The sequence below is a fragment of the Pseudochaenichthys georgianus genome, chromosome 24 (assembly GCF_902827115.2).
Source record: "Pseudochaenichthys georgianus chromosome 24, fPseGeo1.2, whole genome shotgun sequence".
NCBI classification, from domain to species: Eukaryota; Metazoa; Chordata; class Actinopteri; order Perciformes; family Channichthyidae; genus Pseudochaenichthys; species Pseudochaenichthys georgianus.
The window spans coordinates 4,746,484-4,763,835 of record NC_047526.1 but is presented as its reverse complement, the minus strand read 5'-3'; the positions used below and the strand labels follow the sequence as shown (position 1 = coordinate 4,763,835).

The window sequence follows — 17,352 nt, the reverse complement described above, 5'->3', positions numbered from 1 at the left end:
CTGGGCCGCTTCAAGTATTCCACAAAAAATGTATTAAAAAATACAACATTAACAGTTCTTCAACATCTTCTTAACATGAACGGTTCTTCACAACATAACTATTTCCAGTTGCTCTTGCCTACTCCTTGCTGGTAGAGACCTGGCAGCGCTTCCTCTCACACAGCTGAGCCATATTTGGTTTGAGGGAGGAAGCAGTTGAAACCCTTAGTATGGCTTGAAGATGTTCATCAGTAAGTCTGGACCTGTACTTTGACTTATTGAAGTTCATGGTGGAGAAGAGCTGTTCACACATATATGTGCTCCCAAAAAGGCACATGGTCCGCTTGAACATCCTGGAAAGCTCAGGGAAGGAGGGGGCAATTCTCTCATGAACTGTCCAAGCTCGTCTGCTTTCCCATTCACTTCCCTGAACTTGGCTTTGAGCTCAGAATTGCCCTGCAGGTCAATGAGCTCTATTTGAAGCACACCAGGGGCATTTTCCACATCAAAGGAGAAGGGGTCTGCAAACATTTGGAAAGTGGCTCTGTGTGTGTTGAAGTCTGCAAACCGCTGATCAAATTCCTCCTGAAGCTTCACAATGGCATCAACATACTTCTCACCACTGAATGCTGTGCCCCTGTCCATGAGAGCCTTGCATGCTGGGAAATGGCAGAGGTTTTCCTGAGGGAGCTGGGCTTTCCATAACACCAGTTTTGTAGAGAATGCTTAGACATTGTCATATGCTGCACTGACAAGCTGGCCCTGGCCCTGCAACTTCTTCAGTGCATTCAGCTCCTGCGTGATGTCAACAAGAAAAGCTACGTCCATGAGCCATTTGGGATCACTCAGCTCGGGAACAGCCATCCCACCCTTCTCCAGCATGAATACTTTCAGTTCTGTTCTCAACTCAAAAAACCTCTTCAGGACGTGTCCCCTGCTGAGCCAACGCACCTCTGTGAAGTAGAGCACATCCTCATATTCTGACTCAATTTCCTCCAAAAAAGCACGGACCTGGCGGTGCGTTGAGCCCCTGGATCTGATATGGTTGATGCATTGCACAACAACAGACATCACATTGTCAAACTTCAAGCATTTGCTGCAAAGGGCCTGCTGATGGATAATGCAGTGCAGAGCAATAGCCTCCTCCTCCAGTTTTCTTTCAACAAGTGCCACCAGCCCATTTCTCCTCCCTGTCATTGATGGCGCTCCGTCGGTTGTAATTCCAACAAACCTCTTCCATGGCAGACCAATATCCGCAATGGCATCACACAGTTGCTGCTGGAATATCTCCTGAGCGGTGGTCTGGCCATGCATTGGTTTCACTGTAAGCAACTCTTCTGTCACTTCAAACTGGTCATCAACACCACGGACATACATTGCGAGCTGAGCGGTGTCAGTGATGTCCGTGCTCTCATCAAGAGCCACAGAGTATGCACAGAAAAGTTTGGCTTTGTCGCACAGCTGATCATATATGTCACTTGATAAGTCAGAAATGTGCTCTGCCACTGTGTTAGCTGACAGGCTGATGTTGTTAAACTGACCCTTCTTTTCCGGACAGACTATACTTGCAGCCTGCAACATGCACTTTTTTATAAACTCGCCTTCCGTAAACGGCTTTCCCGCCTTAGCAATCATCTCACTCACCACATAGCTAGCTTCGACTGCTGAATCAGCCTCATTGCGTCCTTTCTTGAAGAGATTTTGTTGCTTCCATAGATTTTTTTTTAGCTCTGTGACTCTTTTCTCTCTCTCTCGTCTCCCAGGTATTTTGCATACTCTGCATGTTTAGTTGAGTAGTGACGTTTGACGTTATACTCCTTGTATACAGCGATTTTCTCTGTGCATATAAGGCACGTTGCATTTCCCCTGTACTCGACAAAAAAATATTCAGTCTGCCACTTCTCCTGAAATCATCGACTTTTCTTTTCCCTGAAAGTTTTGATGTAGACATGACTGGGCGATATATTTTCCTTCCACTCTGTCACTTTTGGATCACTCACTGCACGCATTTGATTGACGTGGCGGAGTTCCCTCGGAGGGGGGAGGGGCGAGGGAACTGCGCGCAGCAGTTCCCTGCCAGCAGCGGGATCAATCCAAAAATGTAATTAAAATTTGAAAGCGCAAACGTAAACGCGCAGGCCAGATTAACACTATTACATGCGCGTTTACCATGCGCGGGCCATGAGAAACTGTCTCGCGGGCCGTGTCTGGCCCGCGGGCCTGGAGTCTGAGACACCTGGTCTAATGGAATAATCCACGAGCTCAGCCAATGAACCTAGCGATGCGAACATGGTAGTCCAGGAATGTTGTTGTCGCTGGAGTTGGCTGATAAACGCTGCTAGCCAATGTTGATTCGATGGTCAACTCTGTTCCCAGATAGTAAAACCTCTCACAAATACCGCGTATATAACGCAAATAGCTCGGACTTAGTGATGTATTAAGACAAATGACAAAACATGACATAAAACAAGCATACAGCACTGTTTAGAATCCATTTGGTCTGGTTTAGTGTAACCATGTAGGCGGCCATCTTTCACTTCTGTTGACAATATGCAGCTACCCAATTGGTGTAGCACGATCACGTGACAAACCGTGGCACTACTTTTGACCGCTTTGAAGGGACTAGTTCAGCCAATAATTACGTGCCTAGAATAATTGACAGGAATTTTAGCGACAAACCTTTTTTTGGTGGATAAGCATCTTTTTTATGAACTAAAGATTATGTAGTTCCACTTCTGTGGAGCGGGATTTCTTTTCTAAAGGACTTTTCGAGGTTCACCTTGCGGCCTATATGTGGAACTGTAATTGTACGACTAGTGTATCTCAAGGCCTTTATATACATATAATTGTAGTGTAAGTAATCAGTAGTAATCACATTTTACAATTAAGTATTCAGTTCTTAGTAAGATTAACACTTTTATTTTTTAATAAAATGTACAATTGACATGCCTGTTTGTTGTATGTTTTTATTTTATTTATTTTTTATTGAACATATTTAGAACTTACAGTAAAATACAACAAGTTTGATGAGGATATAAAGAAAACATTGAGTTCATGCTACATATCATCACGTACTTACTGTGTTAACATGTAAGCGTAATATTTGCCCTACAGGTGTACCAGTCTTGCTCTTCGGACAGACACATGAGTGTTATGCAAACACATGCAGGCCATATACTGTATATAGAAAGATACATACATGGTTTGTTTACAGCCATTGGGTTGGAACTTGGCTGTCAAGTTTCAGTTCTCAGTTTTAATATTCAGAGTTTCAGAATGACTGTATTATAGTGCTAATCTTACTGGAGTTTGTGTTTATGGTAAATCACTTTGGACCAATTCCTCACTGACCTTTTTAAGGCAAACACCATTATTTATGTCAAGTAAAAAAAAGACACAAAAGCATTAAAGACGCATTAAGGAGTCGGACCTTACTTAAAATAATAACAATTTAGAAATATCACTTTTTATAATTCTTTTTGGCAATTTTCCAGGACTGTGTTTTTTTAAGAGACTGTAAAAACCATATAATTCATTCATAAAACAAGGAAATAAGGGCTTGCTAGTGCTACCTTTCCATTTACAGCAAACAAACAAATTATCAATATACATGTACAATAAAATGTGGCATATTTTGAAGGCAGGAATATCTGTTAATTTAAATTGCTTTTAGTGTTCTTGCCATAACACGCATGCGCTGCCTCACATCTGCACAGAAGACGAAAGCAGTAGTTGTCAGTCACTTCCTGTTTACGTTTCCACACATGACGTCACACGGATTTAACAAGCTGTTTTAAACCCGAAACAGAAGATAACTTAGGAAACAGATGTTTAATATTCTCGCAACGGCTGAATTCAAATAACGTCCATCCTACCTACACATCGGAACATCGGGGAGAGTGGACGACCTCCAGTTTCAGCTGTCCTGCTTATTTTGAGGACCGAAGGGAGCTAACCTGGCTGCTAAGTGTAGCTAACGATAAGTAGGTAGCGTTAGCTGGGAGCTAGCTTGCGAGTTAACAACATAAACATCACCTTATCTTTGAACAGTGAACAACATCTACGAGTATGGAGAATAAATATAACCTGAAGAGTCCAGGTAAGCTCACGTTTAAATGTTTCCGTTCTGTTTTGTAGCTAATAGTTTGCTAACATGACCGACAACGTTGAAACCCAATAGTGGATTGTTGACATGTATTAATTAACATATCGTTACATTACTAACTGTGACCACATTAAGTGAAATCTAAATTGCCACCCTGACACGAACCGACCACTAAATATAATTGACCGTACTTCTTATTGTTTATTTTCTCTTCAAATGTGAAGTTATACTTTTTTTTACTTGTTTTGTGTACACGTATATCTTTGTTAGGACACGTCAACTTTAGCTGCATTCATGGCCATTTACAAAATAATGTTTAATTGTATTTAGTTTAAAATAGAAAACGCCAGGGTTTTCTATCACACCCATCGATAGCAGTGGTGTAACGTAACTAAGTAGATTTACTAAATTACTGTACCTCAGCACACTTTACAGGGACTTTACATATATTCAATTATTTGCTGCTGTGTTACTCTTCCCCACTACAAATCAGACTTATGTGTACTACTTACTCTACTACATGTATTTAATACCTTTTAGTTACTTTACAGATGTGGTTGAATGATGTGAAATATAATCAAGTGTTGAATCAGACTTTAGTTCCACCTGGAGTAAATCCACCAGCTACCCTGCAGTCTACAAAGCCATTCAGACTAGCTGCACCTTCACCAGCTTTGAGAACACTTTCATGATCAATCATTATACAACATATCATATATATTATTCTGATATGTACCAATCTGCATAATGAGTACTTGAAGTATATTTAGATGGTAACACCGTTGTACTTTTTCTTAAGAAAAATCGCATCATTTAAAATCGCGATTTCGATTTAAAATCGATTAATTGTTCAGCCCTAATACTAGATATGTCATTAACACCACCCACCAATTTTTATTAACTTCTGCCAATGCAAATGGATTTTCATGATTTTTTAAAATAATGTATTTATACTAGTATGTTTGAAAGACTTGGCATATAGTTAACACTTATAAAATTAACTACTTTTCATTGTTTCCTAGCAGAGTATGCCAAAAAGTTTCCCTGTTTCATTGTTGTACACAAGTTTATTTGTTGTTCCCATTTAGCATTTCAGAATTTCCAAATCACAAAAGAAAGAATAATTTATTAGGTAGGTAAATTCTTCGACAAATGCCTGAACTGGCATCATCATAGGAAAGTGTTGTATGAGAAGAGTACAACGGAGGACAGTTTTAAGCTACATTCACTTAAGGATCAATAACCAGGATGTGGTAGCGAGACTACATCCTGTAGACACATGGTTTCAGATTGTGGTTTTATCTTAGTTCATGGTCTCAAAGGTTTGTTACGAATTTACAACCAATTATTTTCATCTACCAGACTTGATGGGTTTTGTGAGCATTTTGATGATGGCAGACATGTAGAACAAAAGGTTATGGTATCATAAAGAAAACATTGAGTTCATGCTACATATCATCACGTACTTACTGTGTCAACATGTAAGCGTAATGTTTGCCCTACAGGTGTACCAGTCTTGCTCTTCGGACAGACACATGAGTGTTATGCAAACACATGCAGGCCATACTGTATAAAGATACATACATGGTTTGTTTACAGCCATTGGGTTGGAACTTGGCTGTCAAGTTTCAGTTCTCAGTTCAGAGTTTCAGAATGACTGTATTATAGTGCTAATCTTACTGGAGTTTGTGTTTTATGGTAAATCACTTTGGACCAATTCCTCACTGACCTTTTTAAGGCAAACACAATACAAAGTAATTTAGTTTTTTTCTGTGTTAGACTTAAATAATTACAAACATTACAAAATACAATATTAGGGCTGCACACATTTGTTATATTAAATCATGAATCAAGTTGGCATAAATCAGTTAAATAGTGATCTGACCTTTAGTGAGACACTAATATGTGGCCTGATATGTGTGTGTTTTATATCAGACGGTAGGACTACACTGCAAAGCTGCTAGCACTATCTGTTACAGTTCTCATGTACTCATGGCAATCCTGGGGTGTGGAAACGGCTAGATGGAAAATCAAATAAAGAGAGATTGATGACACCAGGGACAAAATAAAAAATGTCATGAAACAGTGAGGTTATTGTCCGTGCGGTCCATCAGGATCATTCTGATTTCAGCAGGGATCTTACTTGTAGAGTGCAAGCTAACAGGATATTTGTTCTGAAAGCTTTCTCTGTTTTTTCGAAAATTGTTAGTGTTAACTTGATTTATTATGCAAAATGCACTTTTTGATGTCTTTATATACTTAAATATGTCTCCCCGGTGTGAAGGAAGTCTCACAAAGTGTCCGAAAATACAACCCTCTCTCTTTTCCTCCTTACCCACATCTATAAAAACGGGGGTACAACGGAGCTGATCCAGATTTGCTGCGGTCTTGACGTCTAAAATGTGGGCTGGCTTTACATTGAACTCCTGGCAACGTTTCGCCCACGGCCCGAGTAAAGTTGTTATAAATATAATAAATATAATGGCACTGTTCTAGCGGTAAACACTGAATAAAGAACATGTCAAGCTGTGTGCATCAGAAACAATGCGCAACATGTTTTGGAAGTAATATGGTCTTTGTTTACTTAGTAAGCATGCTAACACCCAGAGCTAAGCTGTACTGGAGAGAGTATGTGTAAAGAAGCAGGAAATAAAATAAACTCACCTCGTGGTAAACCCACGAGAGAGAAAGCATTTGAGCTCCATACTGTTTCAGAAATAATCCTTGATGTGGTTTGGAACATAATATGGCGTTTAATAGAGTGGTGCAGGGATGACGTATTTTGTAGGCCGACCAGGAAGTAAGCTGCGCAAGGGTTCTCTCGACAAAAAAACAATGGAACTTCTCCATAGGAATTTGGAGTATTGTAAAAAATAAGATCTGTGGAAAACGTTTGATCAATGCACGTTTTGTTCAGCCGGATAATCTCCACATGTCTGCCCTACTTTTTTGATTTATGAATCATAAATCTATTGGGTCTGTGACTGAGGGTGGTGGGGACCAGTGGCAGAACTACATCCTGTAATCCTGTCACAGTTGGTTGGTTTACAGCCATTGAGTTGGAACCTGGTTGTCAAGTTTTTATTGCTCAGTTTTAAAGGGCCCATGTCACGGCCATTTCTACTGATCACTAGAATATATTTATATTGTGCAATTTTCCAAACTCACATTGGTTTCTCATACAGCATCTCTGTATAGTATGTGTATTCACTCTCTGTCCTAAACACCTTGTTGGAGCTCCTGCCCCCCCCTCGCCCACTCTGTTCTGATGAGTCTACCACTATGGTCTACCACCGTTGCAGCGGAACATCAGTGATTATGTGTTACAATGGCGTAAGCAACCAGAAAATGACACCAGTAAAGATGAGAATGCTGCGTGGGGTCTGGGTGCCGTGTTGGCGGGACGTTGCGGGAGCGGACAGTGTGAGAGCGAGGTTCATTTCCTGCTTTCTGCGTGGGGTCTGCGAGACAGTGAGACATCGCGAATGGACGCGGGAAGGGGGGGATGCTGAGGGCTGCAGCACCCTCATCTGCGAGGCTCCACTAGCACCCACAACTTTTCTGTGTTAGAGTTTTACTCGCTACAGGGTGTACTTTGAGGGTTTGTGACTCTGCAGACCGTTTCCATGCATACAAATCTTCATAACACACAAGGGGACGGGTAATAACCGGAAAAGCATGACATGGGGCCTTTTAATATTCAGAGTTTCAGAATTACTGTATCATAGTGCTAATCTAACTGGAAAAAATAACATTATCTAATGATTTTAATTTTAAACTAGCTCAATTCTGGTATGATAATTACATTTTTACTTACTTTTGAATTAGGTATTTGTTTGGAGTTTAAAAAGGGCTATGTGATATTTGAATTGGGGGAATAAGACAAAAGAGCTTCCTGTAGGAACTTGAAGGTTGCTCAAAGCTATTGGCACCCATTAGGTTCATTTAGCCATACGGACCGAGATAACAGCCTGGAGTCTGGAACATTATTCTTATCTTCTAAATGATTGTATACTGATGTTGCACCCTTTTAAAGGAACCTTGCATTTGCCAACTGTTTCTATTTTTAATCAAGGATGGCCCTTTATTTGTCTGTGCAGTTCCATGATGAGCACATCCACAGTGCTGTGAATTACATTTCTGATTTTGAATGCTTCAGTTAATACACCCTATGGTGTATGATATTTCTATATCCCATCCTGTCTCTACCTTATCGTACATTACTGTTTTCTTTAAATTCAAGAGCTGACGGAAAGAGCGGGGTTAGCTCTCTTTTGTTCTCCTGGCTTAACCTTTTAGCCGAATGTTGTGAAAGAAGCAGCAACAGAAGAGCAATAAAAGGTGCTCAGAATTTCGTGGAGTCTTTTTTTCTCCATTTTCTCTGCTCTGCGCTTTCGCATCTTTAAAGTTGGCCTGTTATTATGCAATGTGTCCCCTCTCTCCCCTCTGGAACAACTTCATTACCAGTGGCAAACACATACATGTTACGTAAGATGATTATGCGTAGGCCTTGGGCCAGTGACTGGACATCTGCCAGCCCAACTGAAGCCAGAGGCCTGTTTGGGAAAGGGCTTTTCCTTGTCATCTCTGCTTACTGTTACCGGAAGGAAGAGCCACAAATGGGCATTGGATATGGAGCACTGGAGAGCCTGTAACAGTGCGTCCAAGCACTGGCAGGGACTGTGGAGTTAGGAGGATGCTGTGCTGAGACCTGAAATGCCGAGAGCCGCATTTGTCAGAAGCTTACGTCAGAGGCGGGGGCGGGATCTACATGAGCAACAACAGTTTGTGGCGAATACGACGAAGAGAAGAACATTGTAGCCAAAGCGTCCTGCTGAGATCGAAAATTGGCTACGCAATCACACATGATACAAACCTCGCTGAACATTATCAGGCATACGTGTGACACATTATTTATTATTCACAATACTTTGAAAAAACACCTGTCACTTTGAACAGCAGCATACCACTCTTGACCATTGGCATTTTTTTGTTTTTATGCTGGGTATCAGGTTTATTGAATACATACTAGGGGTGTAACGGTTAGGGTTGGGAACTGAAAGTTGGTTCCAGATGAGAACCGATAAGAAAATGCCGGGTACGTACCCGTACAAAATACACCTTTTCGGTTCTGCTTAACGGTTCCTAAACGCGGTTGACCCTGTATTCCAGCGGGTCCGTCTGTACCGCGGTGACCCGGTGGAATACAGGGCGGACCTGGAGAATCACAGAACGGCCGGTCGTTAGCGGGCTGTTGACGGCCGGCACGGTACGCTGACGGCCGGCAGCGCCCTTATTTTTTTTAAACGGCATCATGTAAGTTGCGACGACAGAGGTCCACAGTTTCAGCGCAGCGAGGCTCCCCCCGCCCTCCCGTAGACAGTTCACGAGCTCAGTCACTTCATAACACCAAAGATAGATCGCGGTAAACGCTCTAAAGTGAGGCTCCACTACACTAAAAAAGAAAAAGACAAGGCACAGTGTAATGCCTGTTAATAGCTTGCCACAGGTATAGCTCAGTTAAAATAAAGCACAGCTATTGTGCAATACATTTATATTGCATGTATATTTTTTATTTGTAACAATTTCAGTTAAAGCTTAAAAGAATAAAGATATTTTTGTTATCTAAACGTTTGACCTCTTTCTTTTACAATTTTGGAATCGAAATGGGGAATCGATAAGAACCGGAATCGATAAGCAGAACCGGAATCGGAATCGATACATTTCAAACGATACCCATCCCTAGTATCCGTATTCGTCACGGTTCGGACGTCACGGTTCGGCACATGCAGTCACACGGCGAATACGCCTTTTTTTTACGAGTGCGAAAAAAGTCTGTCACTCAGGGCAGTATTACACTATATATAATCCAGGTGGCGGTATTGCGCCTAAAAGCCAGCCGCCCGTAAATAACAAATGAAGAACAAAACACAACAAAACGAACACAATACATGAAGAAGAAGAAAAGTTAGTTGCTACGGCGAGTTCACACAACACACAGGAGCTAGAAGACCCACCTGCTTCTTTTAAATCAGCTGTGTGGGAACATTTGGGGTTTCCTGTGGACTTCAACAATGATGGGGTGCGAGTTGTGGATCGGATGAGGACGGTGTGTCGGCGTTGTTCGACAGCTGTGCGGTATGCTAGTGGTAACACGTCAAACATGCTCAATCACATCCGAGTCAGTCTCAGTCCCCAGCGAGAGGGTTTTCTCGACGGCAGGTGACGTAGTTACCGCCAACAGATCTGCCCTCACTACTGACAATGTAGACAAACTCATCTTTCTGAAGAAAAACTTGAAAATAGAGTAAAGCTTGAGTACCTTTATTTAGGTATAATGGCCTCACACACTCACAAGTTAATTACACATGTTAGACATTGCTCCTAAAGGTACAGATTTTATTTTGTTATATATTTATCATTGTATTTATTTTATATTTTGACATCAGAAGATGTTATACAGTTCTGTATAGCCTTTTATTGATTGTGATTGAAACACTTTCTTATTATTTATTTTAATATTTTCAAGACATTCTTTTTAGTTGTAGCTACAGTTTATTTAACCTTTTTGTTTGACATCAGCCATATAAATAATATGGCCATCTGAGTGTGTGTGTTACTGTTTGTAGTTTGTTTTTAACTGTGTAATACAGTTAATGGCTCCAAATGTTAGAGTTCCTTATTTTCATACCAAAACATGCACTACTGTTACAAATAAATAACAGCAAAAAAAAAGTATGCATTTGGGACTTTTTTTTGCTTTTCCTTGTTGTACCGAACCCGTACCGAACCGTGACCCCCAAACCGAGGTACGAACCGAACCGTGACTTCTGGAACCGTTACACCCCTAATACATACACAAGTTGTCAGGTCAGAATATCAGAAGATATATGATAGTACAATTCCTCATCTATACATATGCTGGTAAAATAGGCTAGTGCCACATTGATAGCAATGAGTACCCACTCATTCCTATGTTGAAAATTAAATATGACATACCTGATTCTGCGACGTCTGCATTCTTCCTTTTAACATCCCAAATTATTACTGGGCTACTCCAGACATTTAAAATAATTACAGTGTATTCTAAAAGGAATAAAAACAGACCTCTATTACTAGAGGTCTGTTTAATTGTCAAAGCTGATTAGTGGCTTGTCACTAAAGTGAGCTTTGGCTAACTTCAGGGCTAACACCAGTCACTTTCATCAACAGACAAGACATGATATATTGGCTTAAGAAGTTGTAGCATTTTTTCAGACAGATTAATTGCACACACACTGACATTGCAATATTATTTTTGAGAAATATATGAAATGATCAAATACTTCCTGTATTTAACTTTTAAAATCAATCTGGTGCACTTTCAGAAAAAAATGGCGATATAGACAATGTCGTGCTCTTGTAAACAATTGTGTTCTCTCGTAAACAAATTAATAATACAAAAATTGGTTATGAATGTGACAACATGGCAACACTTCTGATCTGCAGCCGAGTCTTCTTAAGCAGAACAAGCTCACAGCGTGAATATCGCAGGCAATCCTGTTCACTTAATTGTTGCAAGCCAAAATCGTTTTTGTGATTTACTGTACATCTCATTAGCTGCAGCCCTACCACAAAATGTTTATTACTGTTTTGTGTTTTAATATTTGGATCTCCGTCAAAAGTCCACATTCATGCAGCTCTGCTTTTGCATGTATTGTATGATGTTTTACTGATTAGATCAGAACACTTATTTCCAATAATGTCTATGTAAACAAATAAATATTTTTATAAATGTCCCTAAACTTATTTTTTAAGGTCATAATACCTTCCTATGTATGTCCCTTAGTCGTACTTAAATTGCTGCTATTCATTTTTTAGCCATGGTTGTGTACTTATTTGTATCTCATTTTTATTTTATTACTAATGTCTGCTGTTCTTTTTTATTATTGCATGCCACTTTTGCTGCAACACTGTCAATGTCCTCGCTGTGGGACTGATAAAGGAATTCTGATTCTGAATACTATGGACATTATAATTGGCCCAAATTGTCCTTAATGATAAGTGAATGAAAGGGCTTTTTTACATGGCTGGGTGGACAGACTGATGGACTGATAGCTTGACATGGGAGATCAGGTGTCGCTCTCTGAGATTTGGACACATCTTGTCCATGACCCGAGGAGTCCCAGGCTTAGTTTAAGTTGCCCGTGGCCCTGCCATCAAAGCTGGAGCTGTCCACAACCCTCCCAGAATACACTGGTGGATGAGGCACTGAAAAGTGATTCATCTCTCATTCTGAAGGGTCTGTCGAGCCCTGATAGCCTATCACACCTCTGAAGGCTCCTAAATTCCTCTCTGCAGGGCACTGATGGATTCCCCAAGTAGAAAACCATGACTTACTGGTTGCCTGGAAGATAGAGAGATTCTTTTAACCTGTTCAACCCTGAGCCTGTTTTTCAGGTCTCAGGCCTGAAAATGACATTCACTGAACAAATGACTCTATCTTCCCTTCTAAAAGGGTTAAATTAATAATCTTTGTTCTCAAAGTAATGATAAACCTGTGAGTTGGATGTAGAAAAGTCAGAAATCAATATAGATGTTTATATATATATAGATATATATAAATGCCCTGAGTCAGTCGTGAAAAAAAACATTGGGGGGGGCCCCCCTGGGGGGACCCCAGTGCTTAAGAGGTTTTAACCTGAATAGCTTTGAGTTATAGCTCCCTCAGTCTTGCCATTTCTCTTCATCGCCCCAGCTAAAAAGTGTGTTTCTCTCTGACCTTCAGCACCAGTATGTTCTAGAATGTTGAACTGAACTTCCCTAAACAAAGTAAACATTCCGCTAACACATTTTTAGGTAGGAAAAACACATGATTAGATAAGCAGCAAACATTTCAAGAAATATATTAAAAAAATACCTTTTTTTGTTGGTTTACCAAAAAAATATAAATGTCTAAGTAAATAAAATAGTCATAATAATTTATTTCAAAATAGGATGAGAAACAAAACTGTATTGTAATCTGTACATGGACATTTATCTTCTTTTAGCCCTGGAAATGGGTGTATGTACACATATATACAGTATGTGTATACGTGTGTATATATGTGTATGTATGTAGAGAATTTCGTTATTTTTGTGTGTGTTTATATTTATACACACATGTAAAGCTACTCCGACGTTTGCAGTTAAAATGACGTAATCCATTATTTGGGTCCCTGACCAAAAAGGCTGAAAGTGTATGACTAATGTATCTGTATTAGTATTGCATTTGTAGAATTCAAATGTAAAAATATGTAGACATAGAGGTGGGAAGTAGGGTGATGGAATTGGCTTAAACTTGCTCCCAAAGTTAAAATAGTCTGTCTTTCATGCACAGTTAGTCCTCCTCCACACAGCCATAATGTGCTTCTGGGCAAGGCCTGCTGGGTAGTTGTTGAGTAGACCACTAATCTGTGTACTGTCAGGACAACTTAAGCCACACATCACACTTGTGTCGCCTCTGGCCATAGGCATATACCATACACTTTATCCTTATACAATCCATACAGAAGAGCAACCTCAGTGAACTTCGTCCTGGTCCTATGATCAATCCTGGCCCGGTATAGTCCTGTAAAAAATAATTTGACCTTTCTCACTCAGCGAAAAAATAAATCGTAACTGATACTGTCATGGTCGGAAAATAAGACACTGACACGACCACAGACAAGACAGAGTACTACAGATTGTATGTGTGGGAAAGAGGTGCACTTACGGAGAGGGTGACATCGACATGCCATGAGAAGTTCAGAATGACGGCGTATCTTAAAGAGGACGACAGGACACAAACAGAGTTGTTCTTAGTTAAACCGTGTGTTTTTGTACCTATCCACCCGGCCTTCTCCCTACATGGACTCTCTGGATTGCAGCCCATCAGGTCTTGACTCATGATTGTGTGCATTACTTTAAATTGTGTTATGAACGTTATATACAAATTAAAGTACATTACTTTTTGTAGGGGAGGGGGGTGGGGTGGAGAGCACGCTCGTGAACTGTCAACAGGGGAAGAGCACGCTCGTGAACTGTCAACAGGGGAAGAGCACGCTCGTGAACTGTCAACAGGGGAAGAGCACGCTCGTGCCGGAACATCGCTGCAGGGAAACTTTGGCGCTGTTCCGAGTTTGTTCTAATCTGTCAAAATGACAGACTGCTTTCAGATTGTTCTGTCATTGGTAAAAGAAATCCGTAATAGACGGAAAATATTCGGTTAACACCACCTCTGGTCTGGTCTGAACTGTAGTGGAATAGAAGTACAAAGTAGCATAAAATGGAAAATACTCAATTAAAGTACAAGTATCTCCAAAGTGTGCTTAAGTACAGTACTTGAGTAAATGTACTTAGTCACTTCCCACTTCTTCCTCCAGGCCGAGAAATTACGTGATTGTTGGCTGATATCTTTGCAATGTGTTGAAGTGCGACTATATGGCCAAGATGCAGCAACATGAGGCAACACAACAGTTGGCTCAGTCTTTGGTTTCAACTATCATGTAGAAAGAGTTTTAAACATTTCGCCCTGTAGACACATTCAGACCGTGAGCAGCTCTGCTCAGTCAGGCGCAGCTTGGCTTTGGTTGGAAGCGTAGATGCTGTTGGTAGGACCAGTAGGCTGCTGTTAAAGGAAAAACACAAACATCTTGACCGTGAGAAGCCGCACGGCTGCTGCAGGCACAGATGGGTCAAAGGTCTTCATCTATTTTTCGTCCAGCCTTATGCAGGGGGAGATAATTTGCCAAGTTGAAAAAGTCTGGATTGTTTTGCAAAGGTCTACATAACTTTGCAACACAGTGCTATTTACTAAACTCCCAGGACACACATAGTATTATTACACACTACAGGGTTCGTACTAGGGATGGGAATTTGAAAGCAAATGTATATTCGAATATTCGACCCCACAAAAAACGGTTAACCGAAATGTACATATGCTATAAAAAAAAAATTGGGTACATTTTTTTATTTATTTTTGGACACAAGTATACATGTTCAAATAAGTGTAGAAACCAAGTCGAATTTGTCAAATGTATTGAACTGGGGATCACAGTTTGACAGCTATAGGCCTACAACTTTCATGTGAGGAGGCGATTCACAATCAGGCCAGCTGTAGAGAAGACCCTCTCAGCTGGAACGGAGGTTGCGGGTATAGCAAGGTATAGCATGTTTGGCATAGTTTGACCTCTACACCGCACTCACTAACCTGGTCGAAATATTTCCACACATTACTCCTTTTTGACGCCATGTCTGTTGTGTAGGACTCTTCTTAGAGTGTAAATAACTACCGGACTATGACTGGTAAAATATGTTGAATACCGGCAAAACTAAATCTCTCCAGTCAAAATGTCTATGTACTTTGCGAGTGTTGACAGGGGGCGGGGGAGCACGCTCATGAACCTCGCAATGGCTGCGGAGCACATTTGCGCCACATTTGGGCATAAGATGAGGTTTGAGTCTGCGTGATCTGCGTGTAAGGAGGGGCAGCAGCCATATCATTGGCTAGAACTTGCTAGATCTGATGAATTTGGACATAAACACGAGTGAAGTATAACCGGACGCGAGAGAGAGAGAGAGAGATCAGCACCTGCAGCTCTGCCCGCTGTGAGGGACCGGTGAGCGGAGCAAAACGCACCTTTAGACGTCAACTAACACATTTAGCTATGGCACTGTCGTGTATATATATATATATATACATTGAATTATTCAATTTGATAATATTCAATTTGATAATATGTAATCAACTTAGGCATCACTCATCACTCCCAAAAACAAAATATTCATAACTCATATTCGAATACATGAATAATTATTCGAATACCTGAATAATTTCGAATATTCGATTAATCGTTCCCATCCCTAGTTCGTACGGGTGCTGGAAATCCTTGAAAATGCTTGAAATTGTACAAGGTGTTTTCAAGATTTGAAAAGTGCTTGAAATTTGGGAAAGGTGCTTGAAATTGGGATAAAGTGCTTGAAATTGTAAATGCTTTACTTCGCTTTTTAGATTAAAAGAAAATAAAGAAGTCGGAGTGCGCTTAATTGCTTCGCTTTTACATAAAACAGCTCCGCTCCGGCCTTCCCGCGCTATGCGCGTGACCTGCAAGTGTTTGTGTTACGTGTGACCTGGGCATTCTGATGAGAGATAGATGACTGTGTGCCAGGAGGTTGCAGCTTCAACGAGCGTTGGCTAGCAGAAGACAAATACAAGCCATGGCTAAGACGAGGATCAAGCCCACGAGTAGCCTCCTGCAAAGTTTGCAAAAATAACGATGCGAGAGTCTGCGCTGACGAGCCACATGAAAGGTACGCCGTAGTAGAGCATTTTAGATTAGGCTAACATTGCATGTTACGTTTGTTTAAACTAACGTTAGCAAGCTGAATAGCGAACTCGATGAGGGATAATAATAATTGCAGGGGACAATCATTTCAGAGGAGCATACCTATGTTATGTCAGTCGCCATCCTGTGGTGTTCAGAGGATGAAGCGGATGAAGCACTCACGGCATTTCGTATTATAGTCACGAAATATAATCTATTGATTCGATACAGAGCGATTTTAAAAGCAATGTATTTCTACTGGTAGTATGTTTCGTGCCTAAACCAAATGTGACTTGCTCTATCGAAATCATCACATACATACAGTAATATTGTAATGTAACTTATTACTTTCAAAAGAGAGTAATAAGTAATATATTACATTTTGGAAGTAACTTGCCCAACACTGGTGCCATGTAATCTGCTCAGTGTTTTGGGGGATGGCTGATTCAATGTCGGAGTAGCAACACTTTGCACACTGCCTGAACATGCATTTTTTGTTTTTCAAATTACACACAATTTGAGAGTGGTCCCTCCCAAGGTGAGGATGGCTGAGCCGAAACAGATGGCCTAGGAAGTGAGGATGGCTGAGATGGTCCAGGACGTGAGGATGGCTGAGATGGTCCGGGAGGTGAAGATGGTTGAGATGGTCCAGGAGGTGAAGATGGCTGGGATGGTCCAGGAGGTGAAGATGGCTGGGATGGTCCAGGAGGTGAAGATGGCTGGGATGGTCCAGGAGGTGAAGATGGCTGGGATGGTCCAGGAGGTGAAGATGGCTGGGATGGTCCAGGAGGTGAAGATGGCTGGGATGGTCCAGGAGGAGAAGATGGCTGGGATGGTCCAGGAGGTGAAGATGACTGAGATGGTCCAGGAGGTGAAGATGGCTGAGATGGTCCAGGAGGGGAAGATGACTGAGATGGTCCAGGAGGTGAAGATAACTAAGATGGT

At 41.0% G+C, this 17,352-nt stretch overlaps 1 protein-coding gene across 1 annotated transcript in view; it reads left to right on the top strand.

The window, feature by feature from the left end:
• The first annotated feature begins 3,703 nt into the window (after positions 1-3,703).
• The window catches only part of ube2j1 (ubiquitin-conjugating enzyme E2, J1), a 75,389-nt gene continuing 61,740 nt past the window's right edge, over positions 3,704-17,352 (top strand). Inside the window, exon 1 of the mRNA XM_034076537.2 lies at positions 3,704-4,078. Coding sequence (XP_033932428.1) covers positions 4,048-4,078 — 31 coding nt within the window. The 5' untranslated portion in view covers positions 3,704-4,047. The remainder of the gene's footprint in view (positions 4,079-17,352) is intronic.